The 14,102-nt window shown below is 35.4% G+C and overlaps 1 protein-coding gene across 1 annotated transcript in view; it reads right to left on the bottom strand.

The window, feature by feature from the left end:
- Positions 1 to 14,102, bottom strand: part of WDR72 (WD repeat domain 72) — a 302,460-nt gene that overhangs the window by 186,686 nt on the left and 101,672 nt on the right. Inside the window, 1 exon segment of the mRNA XM_078151250.1 lies at positions 694 to 896. Coding sequence (XP_078007376.1) covers positions 694 to 896 — 203 coding nt within the window.

The following is a 14,102-nucleotide window of genomic DNA, read 5'->3' as shown; positions in this document are numbered from 1 at the left end:
AAGGCAACTTAACTGAGCTGTTATTTAATTCACTCTACAGGTAATTATTTAGAAGTAAGAGTAATCCTTACAGAGAAAATTACTGCTTAGTAGCTTGACTACCCTCTGTGCTGATATAAACAAATGTTAGGAATATGTGTGTATGTATGTATGTATGTATGTATATGTGGGTATGTATATGTGTATGTGTGTGTGTATATTGCTAATATATAGGAACCAAATTTTAACCCATCAATGCTGAATATACCAAAGAACAGAGATACATTTGACACCCCTTAGTCTATATTTTTTCTTTTATAGTTTTTAAATATTCACATTTAGAAACAAATACAAACGCTCTGCTGAAAGATGACAAGAGCCAAATTGAGGAACTTAGACATTTATCCTTCTCCAGACTAAGGAGTATTCAAATTGTCTATCGCACAGAATTCACAATAAACTGGCTCAGTCATCGTGAACAGGAAAAGAAAACTTCATTTTTCAGAAACTGTGCACTATATGCCATTGTCAAATGTAGGAAGATATTATCCATAAATACCTAGGCAGAAGTGATGAAATGTAGGGAATGGTCAAGTCTTTGAATTCTGCTGGAAATGTGTCAATATTTCAAATCAGTTTTATTATCACTTTACTTTTTTTTTTAACTTCTGTTATTGACTGGCCTTGTGAGATAACAATCTGGCTTTGACTTACCTTAGGTGAAGATTCGGCATGAGGAATAGGATAAGACAAGGTGCCAAGTTGGGAGGAACTGGAGGATCTGTAATCTGCATGTTTGTGCTTGTGTGCTTCTGAAGCGACTGCAAGTAAAGGCTCAGGCTTAAAAAGCTGTGAATCTTCACAACAATTAAGAATCACTTTTGCTCTCTCTCCTGTTTCATGTCTTTCCAAAGTGCCTAGGAAACAGGGTCAGAAAAGAAAATAGAATTATGTGAAAAAAAATTTCTACCAACTCCAAAGTCTGCAGCTGCTAAAAATTATACTGCTTTAAGTTAATGTGCGATTCTGTAGCAAATACAGGATGGGAAAACGTTTCTGAGTCTTTCAAAGCATCCTCTGACTAAAGCAGAAACAATGGTCTAGAAATGCCTGTCTTCCTCTACATACATCTTTACCCACTGAGATCAATGGGACATTCAATACTCTGAAACAATAAAACCTGGCACTTAGTATACAGTATGTGCATAATCAATAACAAACAATAATAGAATATTTTAGTGCTGCCCCCTAGTGTTCAAGTAACAAACAGCAGGAAACACAATGAACTTGCTCTTCTAAATAGTGTTTTCATCTCACTGGACTCATTAAACTTAGAACCTTTGTTTCCAAGTGCAGGTACATTCAGTTTAAATGAGGAGCACAAGTAAGTACATAAATGCAATCACAGCTTATCTCTTTTTTTCCTTTCATTTTCTGCCTATATGATTTAAAGAAGTTATGCTACTTTTGTTTGTCTGAACAGAATTGTCCTGGTTGCTTTGCCTTTGTAACTTGTGATTGGAGGAGGGGAAAAAAGTGTAATATTTCCTTAATTCTTTTCTCTGCCCTTCTTCTAGAGCAAGTGTTCTTAACCTGAGATACGTGAACTTAAAAATATATAATCTATATGAATATATGAACTTATGTATTTAACATGTTTATTAATTAATTAATAATGAAATGATAATTAATAAATTTAAATCTAAATATATGTTTATATATATTAAATATATATAAGTTCATATATTTATACATATACATATAGATAGATAGATAGATAGATAGATAGATATAAATATATATATTTAAGTTTATGGATCCCGGTTAGAGACACACACACACACACACACACACACACACACACACACACACAAACACGCCTATAAACCTAATATTTTATGCATTTAAAATATTATTCTGAAGGGATTCATAGGCTTTACTAGACTACCAAAGGGGTCTATAACACATAAAAGGTCATATTTATAAGTAAAAGAGTAAGGACTTTATTGGAGTTAAAAAGGAATAAATCTAAAAATGGAATAAACAAATGTCTCTTCTGTGGAAAGCAGCTCATGAACAGTTAAGTCTTTTTGTAAGACACAATGACATGCACTCAAGGAGATCTCAATAAATACGAATTAATGATGGACATAGTATCCCATCAGCGATGGGTTCATTTGGATTATCTATGCCATGTTAAACATATAACTTATATCCTGCTGAGTAAAGAAAGACACCATCAGCAGAAGTTAATCTTGTCCTCAAATAAAAACTGTTTATTTCAAATTGTTCTTTTTATACAAAATGAGAAAAATCTAGATAGAGGATAAAGCATAATCAGTGCTCAATGATAGTAAAATATATTTCCTATAAGGATTTTTTGGGGGGCAGATGGTCTAGACCAGAGATGTTATTGGAATGTGGAACTTCCAATGTGTGGAAACTCTCTTCACCAATGTAGATAGTAAATGCTCTCAAACTTTCAATTCTCAGGAGTTACTGAGAAGAAATGTGAGGTTAAATGGTTTGTCCTTGTTTTTATAGCTAGCATTTGTCAGAAGCAAGTCTTGAACCTGAGTTTTTCTGACCCTAAAGGAAGTCCTTTGCCCTCCACATCATAGCATTTAATAACACATTAAAAATTTCTTGGGAGAGAAGAAATAGGTATTTATTAAGTTCTTACTATGTCCTAGGCCCTGTGCTAAATGCTTTACAAATATCATCTCATTCTAACTTCACAACAACCCTGAGAGATAGGGGCTATTATGATCCCCATTTTACAGTTGAGGAAACTGAGGCAGATAGCAGTTAAGTGGCTTGCCCAAGATCACACAGCTAGGAAGCATATGAGTCCACATTTGAACTCAAGATTCACAGCACCACTTAGCTACCGCAGTAGGGGACTACTTGGCTGCACAGATCTGTGTCTTTTGTAACCAACATATCCAGTATATTTTTCCCTTTTTTTTTTTTTGCTAGGCAATGGGGTTAAGTGACTTGCCCAGGGTCACACAACTAGTGAGTGTCTGAGGCCAGATTTAAACTTGGGTTCTCCTGAATCCAGGGCCAGTGCTCTATCCACTGTGCCACCTAGCTGCCCCATTTTTTCCCTTTTACTGCAACCAAATAAATACAAGTGCATCAACTTCCATGTGAATAACACTATTAAAACATTGGCTTAGAATCAAAGAGTCTCATAACATCTTCATCTTTGGCTTAGATTGAAAGAGTCTTATAACATCTCCATCTTTCTTCATAACATTACCTTCACCCCTTCATTTATGAAAAAAAAATCCATAAGACCTAGAAAACTTACAAAGAAAGGTTATTCTTCCAAGTATTTTTTTAAAAAAGGAAATGCAGTATTCTCCTTTATATTAGCCTGCTAACAAAATAGGCAAATTTTCTTTAAGGATAAAAAAATCTGTAATGGCTAACCAAAGAAGAGACAGTAATAATTTCCAACCCCTAAAGATGACACTATGAGAAAAAATAAAGGTGTGAAGACAAAAACACCTGATGTGATAGCATATGCTTATTTTGTTGTTGGGATATGAATTCTATAATGCTATATAATTCTCACAGGCTTATAATGCTTCTCCAAAACATATTGTATATGTTATAATTGAAGATTTCAAGAAAATACTAATATCTTATTTTAATTACATACAGATCTGCTTTATATATAGGCCGTGATTCTTTTCCAAATCTGACTTGTATAACCTTTACAGATGACATCTAGACAGTGTTATTTTTCCTATATATAATTAAAATGTGTACTGTATATTTATATATACATATTTAGATATTTTGCATATTTTGTACTTATATTTATTTATATATATACACGTGCATGCATATATATGTATACATGTTTCCTTCAAAGATATCTCATTTTAGTGGTGCAGTCTATATTTTCAGGGTGAAGCATGTGTGCGTGTATATGTTTATATACAATGTTTTAATTTTACATAAGTTTATTCATCTATATTAAACATATTTATTTTATAATATTAGTCATATCTATTTTAATGTTCTGTTTTCCACTAAACTCTTATAACAACACAGCAATATACAATCTGGCTTCTATATGCATCTCCAGATTTATTTCACATTATTCCTTCTCACACATTTCATGTTTGAGGCAAATGGGTACACTCATGGTTCCCCTAAAATAGCATTCTATCTCTTGACTCCTATCCCCCATGCCTAGAACATGGTCCCACTTCTGCTTCTTCGAATCCCAATTTTCTTTAAAGATCTTTGTTGTTCCCTCCAGTTGTTAATGGTCTTGCTCTTCAGAAATAATTTTGCATTTATTTCATATATATCTTACATTTACTTATCTTTGCTCATGTTGTATCTTAGGGCAGGGATTGCTTCATTTTAGCCTTTGTATGCCCAGTGACAGAAACATAGTAAGCACTGACTAAATGTTTGTTAAAATGAATCAAAATGAAGTATGGCAAAGGTAATAACACATTTGCCTCCATAACCCACTTTTGTGTGATAAGGTGGCTCTGTAACAATGAAGTAAACTAAGCTGGATATTACTGGTTAGTCATTTTAGTCATGTCTGACTCTCCATGACCCCACTTGGGAGTTTCTTGGCAAAATCTTGGAATGGTTTGCCATTTCCTTCTCTAGCTCATCTTTACAAATAAGGAAACTGAGGTAAATAGGGTTAAATGACTTGCCCAGGGTCACACAGCAAGTAAATATCAGAAGCCAGATTTGAACTCAGGAAGATGAGTCTTTCAGTCCGGAACTCTAGCTGCCCACAAGCTGCATAAAAGTTAATCAGTATTAATTAGTATGAACAAAAGTTTAGATTAACAAACACTCCATTATTTAAATAGGAAACATTTGTCTACCTGATTAGAAGTAGTAATAATACAAGCATTTAAATAGCACTTTAAGGTTGGCAAAGAGCTTTCTAAATATTATCACATTTGATCTTCACTAGAACCTTGAGAGGTAGGTGCTATTATTATTCCCATTTTACAGATGAGGAACCTGAGAACAAGAGAGGTTAACTAATATAAACATAGTTGACATTCATAGAGCACTTGTTAGTTATACATAAATGAGCATAATTATAGTGCCTACCTCTCAGGGTTGTTGTGAGGATAAAATCAAGTGAGATAATAATTATAAAGCACTTAGTGCCTGGCACATACCACACGCTATATACATGTTGGTTATAATTATTATTTTTAAATAATTTGCTCAAAGACACAGGAGTTGGTGTCAGAATTTAATCCACTTTTCCTGATTCTGAGTCCTAAGCTCATTCAACTAAACAATGTTCCTTCCGTGGTTTTGGAGTAAGAAGACTTGGATACATATTTCAGCTTTGCCAATGACTATATGTGTGGCCCTGGGCAAGACATTTATCTTCATCTTCCTCATTTATGCAATGGGAATAATAAGAATAATAAATCACCTATGTCACTTATGTCACGTACCTCAAAGAACTGCTCAGAGACAAGGCGTGTCTTGACCAAATTTGGTCAAAATTCTTTAAAGTGGCACACAAAAATTGACAATGTATAAAAACCTCACAACCAAATGCAAAAACAGAAATACTAAATGAGTCCTTTTCAGATCATAATGCAATAAAAATTGCATTCAATAATGGATAATGGAAAGAGATTAAAAATAATTGGAAATTAAATAATCTAATCCTAAAAAACAAGTGGGTGAAGAACAAATCATAGCAACAATTGATAATTTCGTTAAAGAAAATGACAACAATGAGACAACATGCCAAAATTTATGGGATGCAGCCAAAGTGGTACTTAGGGGAAAGTGTATATTTCTAATTGCTTATATCAATAAAACAGAGGAAAAAAATTACTAGAAAAATAACAAATTAAAAATCCCCAATTCAACACTAAATTGGAAATCCTAAGAATCAAAGGAGAGATTAACAAAACTGAAAGTAAGAAATTCATTAAACTAATAAATGAAACTAGAAGGTGGTTTTATGAAAAAAACACAGTAAAATAGGTAAACCATTGGTTAATTTGATTTAAAAAAGGAAAGAAGAAAACCAAATTACTAGTATAAAAAAATGAAAGAGGTGAATTCACCACCAATGAAGAAATAATTAAGACAATTGTTAGGAGTTATTTTGCCCAATTATATGCCAATAATTTGACAATCTAAAGAAATGGATGAATAGCTACAGAAATATAAATTATCCAGATTTGCAGAAGAAATAAAATATTCAAATAACCCAATCTTAGAAAAATAAAGTGAACAAGTCATCAATGAACTTCCTAAGAAAAAATCACTAGGACCAGATGGATTTGCAAGCAAATTCTACCAAATATTTAAAGAACAATTAATACCAGTACTACATAAACTATTTGGGAAAATAGGGTTAGAAGGTGTCCTACCAAATTCTTTTTATTACACAAATATGGTGCTGATACCCAAATCATGATACCCAAAACAGAGAAAGAAAATTATAGACCAATTTCCCTAATGAATATTGATACAAAAATTTTAAACAAAATACTAGCAAGGAGATTATAGCAATATATCACAAGGATCATACACTATGACCAGGTGGCATTTATACCAGGAACGCAGAGCTGGTTCAATATTATGGAAACTATCAGCATAATTGACCATATCAATAACAAAACCAATGGAAATCATATGATTATCTCAATATATGCAGAAAAAGCCTTTGACAAAATACAATACCCTTTCCTATTAAAAAAACAACAACAAGAAAGCATAGGAATAAATGGAGCTTACCCTTAAAATGATAAATAGTATTTACCTAAAACCATCAGTCAGCATTATCTGTAATGGGGATAAGCTAGAAACCTTCCCAATACAAGTAGAAGTGAAGCAAGGATGCCCATTATCACCTCTATTATTCAATATTGTACTAGAAATGTTAGCTGTAGCAATAACAGAAGACAAGGAAATTAAAGGAATTAGAATAGGCAATGAGGAAACAAAACTATTACTCATAGATGAAATGGTTATATTTAGAAAATCCTAGAGAATCAACTGAAAAAGTACTTGAAATAATTAACAAAATACAAAATAAACCTGCCTAAATCATCAGCATTTTTATATATTACCAACAAAGTCCACCACCAAGAAATAGAAAGAGAAATTTCATTTAAAATAATTGTAGAAAATATAAAATACTTGGGAATCTACCTGCCAAGACAAACCCAGAACTATATGAACACAACTATAAAACGCTTTTCATGCAAATATGTCAGATATAAATAAACAATTTAAACAATATAATAAAAATGACAATACTACCTAAATTAAGCTATTTATTTAGTGCCATACAAGTCAAACTGTCAAAAAATATTTTATAGAGCTAGAAAAAAAATAATAAAATTCATTTGGAAGAACAAAAGCTCAAGGATACCAAGGGAATCAATGAAAAAAAAATGTGAAAGAAGTTGGTCTAACTGTAGCAGATTTCAAACTGTATTATTACAAAGTGGTAATTAGCAAAATAATCTGATACTGGCTAAGAAGTAGAGTGCTAGATCAGTGGAATAGATGAGGTAAAAATCACATTATAGTAAATTACCATAGTAATCTAACATATTGAACCCAAAGATCCAAACTTTTGGAACAAAAACTCATCATTTGCCCAAAACTGCTGAGAAAACTGGAAAACAGTATGGCAGAAACTAGGTATAGACCAATACCTTACCTGTACATGATTTACACATAAAGGGTGACAACTTAGGCAAATTAAGCAAGCATGGAATAGTTTATCTGTCAAATTTATGGATAAGGAAAGAATTTAGGACCAAAGAAGATATAGAGAGCATTACAAAATTTAAATTGGATAATTTTGATTATATAAAATTTTAAAAGTTTTTACACAAACAAAACCAAAGTAGCCAAAATTATAGGGAAAACAGAAAACTGGGGAAAATTTTTTATAAAAAGTACCTCTGATAAAGGTCTCATTTCTCAAATATATAAAGAATTGAGTCAAATTTATTAAAAATATAAGTCATTCACCAACTGATAAGTGGTCAAAGGATATGAACAGGCAGTTTTCAGACAAAAAATCAAAGCTATCTATAGTCACATGAACTCTAAATCATTATTGATCAGAAAATGCAAATTAAAACAACTCTGAGGTACTACTTCACACTCATCAGAGTAGCTAATATGAGAAAAAAAGAAAATGTTGGAGTGGATGTGGGAAAACTGGGACACTAGAGAGCAATTTGAAACTATGCCGAAAAGGCTATAGAACTGTGCATACCCTTTGATCCAGCAATATCACTGCTAGGTCTATATCTCAAAGACATATTTAAAAAAAGAGAAAGGACTTATTTATACAAAAATATTTATAGCAGCTCTTTTTGTGGTGGCTAAGAATTGGAAATCAAAGGGATGCCCATCAATTGGGTAAGGGCTAAACAAGCTGATTATATGATTGTAATGGAATATTATAGCGTTATAAGAAATGACAAGTAAGATGATTTCAGAAAAACCTGGAAAGACTTAACACGAACTGATGCCTAGTGAAGTGAACAGAACCAGGAGACCATTGCACAAAGTAATAGCATTATTGTTCAGCGAGGAACTGTGAATAACTTAGCAATTCTCAGAAATACAATGATCTAAGTCAATCCCACAGGACTGATGAGGCATACTATCTGCCTCCAGAGATAGAACTGTTATTGACTGAATACAGACTGAAGCACGCTATTTTTCACTTTCATTTTTCTTCTTTTATTCAAGTCTTCTTGTACAAAATGACTAGTATGGAAATGTTTTATATAATTGCACATGTATAAACTATATCTGATTACTTACCATCTTTGGGGAGGGGGAATAGAATTTGGAACTCAAAACTTTAAATAAAAATGTTTAAAAAAAAAGAATACCAAAAAAAATTCTTGCAAAGATGATAGGTTGGGAGGTACTCCCTAAGACAAATAGTTTTATGATGGAACCAAAGTTTCTAAAGGACCCTGGTCACAGCCAAAATTGTTCAACAGCTATAGGCTGTTGTAAAAACCCACAAACAGAGTAATGTTAGGAGGCTTTGTGAACACTGACCTTAAGTAAAAGGAAAGAATCTATTTTATGTGATGTGTTGCTTGTTAACTTATCAAAGGTGACTTTCTAACTTTGTTCCATAGATATCTGACTTAAATAGGCAGCCAGTAGTAAGCTAAGATGGTGGCTACTGGTAATTACTAAATAATAGAGACTAAAATGTATTATATTATCACTTATCCACTCCTACCTTATTTCCCTCCCTATTATGAACTCATAGGGATTAATTCGAAAGTTCAATACACACAGATAACACTCCATTGTTTATAATAATCACAGCCAGCATTTATATAAAGCTTTAAGGTTTGCAAAACACCTGACATTAGTTTGCTTATTTGGTTCTCACAACAGATTTGTGAGGTAGGTGCTGTTATTTCCTCTATCTTACAGGAGAGTAACTGAGACAAAGAAATTAAGTGACTTGTCCAGGGTCACACAGCTAGTGAGTATCCAAGCCAGGATCTGAGCTTAGGGTATTTCTGACCGAAAGGCCAGCACTCTATCCATTGTGCCATTTAGTTTATGTTTCCTCATTATTTCAGTCAATCTATAAACTATGATGAAAGAAGAAAACCTATAATTTGTGAACATGTAAAAGCTAGATATTATAGGAAATTATAACACATGCTATCTTCCACTTCCCCCCCCCCCCCAAACTAGAGGTTCAGGGAAAGGAAATAAAACCTCTACCAAGCCAATACCTCTATTGCATAAATTGTAAAGATACTTTACAACAAAGACTTGATACTTCCAGTCATTGCTTTTTTTGTTTTATTACACAGCTTTTTTTTTTAACCTAAGGGAGAATGCGGGCTTAAGAGGTTCCATTTCCTGAGTTAGTATTTCCACTGAAGAAAAGAAAGGAGGGCAGAGAAAGAGAGAAAGGAACCTTAGGGACTAAGGCTATGCACAAAGTGCCTCAAGGATAAACTGAAATGTAGCCTGAAGAAACTAATCTTGCTGCAGCCAGCAGGGAATGAATTGGAGCAGGCAGCCAGCAGGGAAGTCATCTCTGTTTGAAGCAAAATGATGTACTTCCCATAAAGCCTGAGCAGAGAAACACAAGCAGCAGCAACAGTCCCTCTCTTGTGAGCTCTAGCCCTGGAACTCTAACTTGCCTACAGGGCATTTCCACTTGAAAGTCATGTTTGCACCTCAAAGTAAAACATGGTATCTGCCTTTACTCCCCCATCAGACCTGGACCTCTGAACATCAGAGTGGGAGAGAAAAGGTGCTGGATTTGGAGGCAAAGGACCTGTGTTCTACTTTCGGTTCTGTTCCTTAATCGCTGTGTTGTTTTGGACAAATCAATTAACCTTTCTGATGCAGTTTCCTTATCTGTAAAATGGGGTTGAGGTGGAAAGGGAGGTTGGCCCAGACCTCTAAAATTCACTTCTGGCTCTAATCTACCATCTTGCCCTCACCAAGGGGAATTAATCCCTTTAGAATTATGTAGTGACACTGAGCTGTTCTGATTTGTGGGTGAGAATGAAAACTCACTTAAACCGCTTTATGTAGGGTCCAAACCCCTCTTCACATCCCATCTAGACAATCCCTGGAACATCAAGGCTTATCTAGTGCTGGCCACTTGCCATTCCTCTGTTACCATCCATACATATACATATACATATGTATGTGTGTATGTATTATATATATGCATATGTATGTGTATGTATATGTATATGTGTGTGTATATAAGAAATAAAGAAAGGATCAAAGAAAAGAAAAGAAAGTTAGACAGATGCGTTGCCCAACTGGCCAATTCATTTGGTCACCAGTGGGCAGCTCCTTTTCTACTCACTTTTCTCTTAAAGACCAGCCTTACCGGCCCTGAAGTCAGGAGGACCTGAATTCAAATCTGGCCTCAGACCAAACACTTAACACTTACTAGCTGTGTGACCCTGGGCAAGTTACTTAACCTAAAATTGCCTAAATTGCCTAAAAAAAAAAGAACAGCCTTAACCTCAAATCACTCCAGCTCTCATTGATTGTCCAATAATAGGTCCCAAGCCTAGCCCTAGTTGGTCATTGTTTGGGCCCTGATCTGCATGTATGTAAATGAATATAAATAGCAACTCTTTCTGTTTTGGCCAGAAACCCTGAGGGTCTTCTCCTCACAGATCTTTTTTTTTTTAAGAGTCCATTTTTTGCTCCTTCCTTACCTAACCTCAATCATTGAATGGGTATTGCCTCAGTTAAACTGAGACCTGCTAAATATCTTAGCTTGAAAAGACCAAGGGGGCAGCTAGGTGGTGCAGGGATAGAGCTCTGGCCTTGGAGTCAGGAGGACCTGAGTTCAAATCCGACCTCAGACACTTGACATTTACTAGCTGTGTGACCCTGGGCAAGTCACTTAACCCAGATTGCCTCACCAAAGAAAAAAAAAAGACCAAGATTCCCCACTGCATCCTGGGCCATCTCCAGTCATCCTCAGGCCACTGGACCCAGATGGCTCTGGCTCAGTGACTTTGCACAGTTCTTCTTCACTCAAACCCAATTCAATTGCATGTCATGGCATCACCTCCCTGATGTCATGGTCCTCTTTGAGAATGAACAGCAAGCAGCAGCAGCTATAAATATGTGTGTGTGTGTGTGTGTGTGTGTGTGTGTGTGTGTGTGTGTGTGTGTGTGTGTGTGTGTGACTGTGTGGGGCAGGATGGCATATGGATAAAGGTACACCTTTGAAATCAGAAAGATGGGTTCAAGCCCAGCCTGATCCATATTAGCTATACAATAGTGTTTCAGATGATTGTCTAAGAATACAAGTCACAGATGAGTGACTAATCAATGGTGGGGAGAATTTCTACACTAAAAATTCCAGACACTAATGAGTAACAGGTCCAGACAAAAACATGTATATTATGTATTCAGATTGACCAGGCTGTGATTTGCTACTAGGAAGGAGGGGGAGAATAGTTGGGAAAAGGTCACCAGCCTTTTCAATCTTCTCTGAACAGCTCAGCCAAGTCCTGTCAACTGCATTGAACATAGCAGCATACTAAGGAAGATTAAAAGCAGTCTTCTCACCACAATTTCATCCAATTCCATTTCCATTTGAGGAAGCAGAGCTCTGGGAATATTTATCTTTCCAGGGGAACATGATGAGGATTAACAAGCAAAAGTTTTCTGACCATAAGTCAAATGAACATTGAACTAAGAGAGTCAGAAGAGATGGTAGAAGAAAGAGGAGTTCAAAGACCAGTGGTGCTCTGGACATCTGCTACCATTTAAAAGTAGCCTGGCTGAAGGCCATTGATCAATAATCCATTGATTGACTTTCATAGCTGTTGGCTTAGAAAGTTGACTAAGGATAGTCATAGCCTTCTGTGAAGAGAAGATCCTTACCAACCTAAGCAACCCCCAGTGAATGGAGACAGAGTTATAGGTACCCCTTAAGATGGTATCCCAACTGAAGACTATACCTGAGGGACAGTGGGAAACCGGAAAATATGGCTCAAAAAGTTGTATCCTACTCATGGAGAAGATGTTCAGAACCTAACTAACCCTGTCTCTTACTGGGCCCTGGGACTCAAGATCCAATGATCTTTCCATTGTACCACACTGTTGCAGTCAGTAAATCACAGGGGATTTATCAGTTGCTAATTTGCAGAAACATGGATGATCTTGAAGATAGTTAGAGCTAAAGACAATCTGTAGCAAAAATTGACACCAAACAGGAAGTCACTGAGAAGAAAGCCCATCAGAAAGATCCAACAGAGAGCAGCATGGTATCAACAAAAGACAATGGACAGCTGGGCAGTGCCAAAGGCCCTCCATTTGTGTCCCCTGGACACACATGGGAGTACCATAGCCACATGGATTCCTTACATAAGTACCACATCTAAGTACATACAAGAATACATAGGGTAGACAAAAGGTAATCTCAGAGAAAAGTCACTCTGGAAAGCGGATAGATCAAGAAAAGGAAGTGAAGGAGACAAAGCATTCCAATGCTTGAATAAAGGCAGGAATCTGAGAGATGGGCTGTTGAGTAAGAGAAAAGAAGTGTGACTTCTAGCTGTCTAGCAAAAATAAACTGATAGGTGGAGACTCATGTACTATAGCATGGACTGGATTCTGACTCACAAACTACCTAGATCCTAGAGTACTTTTCTAAGGAACTGATGTTTGTGGTGGGGGGGTCGAGGTGAGAGGGGAATAGTGTAAAGGAGAAATATCTTTCTCCTCTACCATACTATAATCTCAAGTTTAAGAAGGTGAATTACTTTTTTTTGGTATAATAAATGAACACATTATCTCCCTGTGATTAGGGGGAAAACACATTGGCCTGGGTCTTTCCATCTGCCCTACAGAGAAACTTACTTATGTGTCTTGTCTCTCCTAATTAGAGTGTAAGCTCCTTGAAAGCAATGATTGACTCTCTCTTTCTATTTGTAATTCCAGGGCTTGGCACAGTGTTTGATAAACAGCAAATGTTTAAGAACTGGTTTTTTTTAATCATTCATAGTGAATAGAGATTAAAATAATTAAAGTCTTTACTCCAGAGATAAGTTATGCAGAGAGAAGTGAGATGATATAATGGCATGTTAGATATGCAGTCAGGACAAAATGCATTCAAATCCCACCTCTAACATTTATTAATTACATGTTAATTTTTCAGCAAGCATTCATTAAGTACTTACTATGTGTCAGGTACTGCACAAAGCACTGAAGATAGATAAAAATATACTCAGATTACATTCTAATGGGGATATACAACATGCAAAAAAATCACATTATTTGTGTGTGTGTATGTGTGTATATATATATAATACATATGTATAGACATAGATATATGATATATGACATATGCAGTGTAAGTGGAAAGTAATCCCAAAAGAAAGGAACTAGCAGTGAGGTTAGGGGGGAGGGAGTAGGGAGGGAGGACCGTGAAAGGCCTCCTAAAGAACTTAGGATCTGAGATGGCTTGAATGAATCCAGGAATTCTAGGAGGCAGGGGTGAGAAGAGCATTCCAGGCAAGGGAGAACGCCAGCGCAAAGGCCTGAGTTCAAGTCCTCTCTCTGTCAGTAATTTATTGTATGACTTT

Source organism: Phascolarctos cinereus, unplaced genomic scaffold, assembly GCF_003287225.1.
Source record: "Phascolarctos cinereus isolate Bilbo 61053 unplaced genomic scaffold, phaCin_HiC Scaffold_3;HRSCAF=262, whole genome shotgun sequence".
In the NCBI taxonomy this organism is placed as follows: Eukaryota; Metazoa; Chordata; class Mammalia; order Diprotodontia; family Phascolarctidae; genus Phascolarctos; species Phascolarctos cinereus.
The sequence above is the reverse complement of the archived record's forward strand: the minus strand, read 5'-3'. Positions and strand labels throughout refer to the sequence as shown.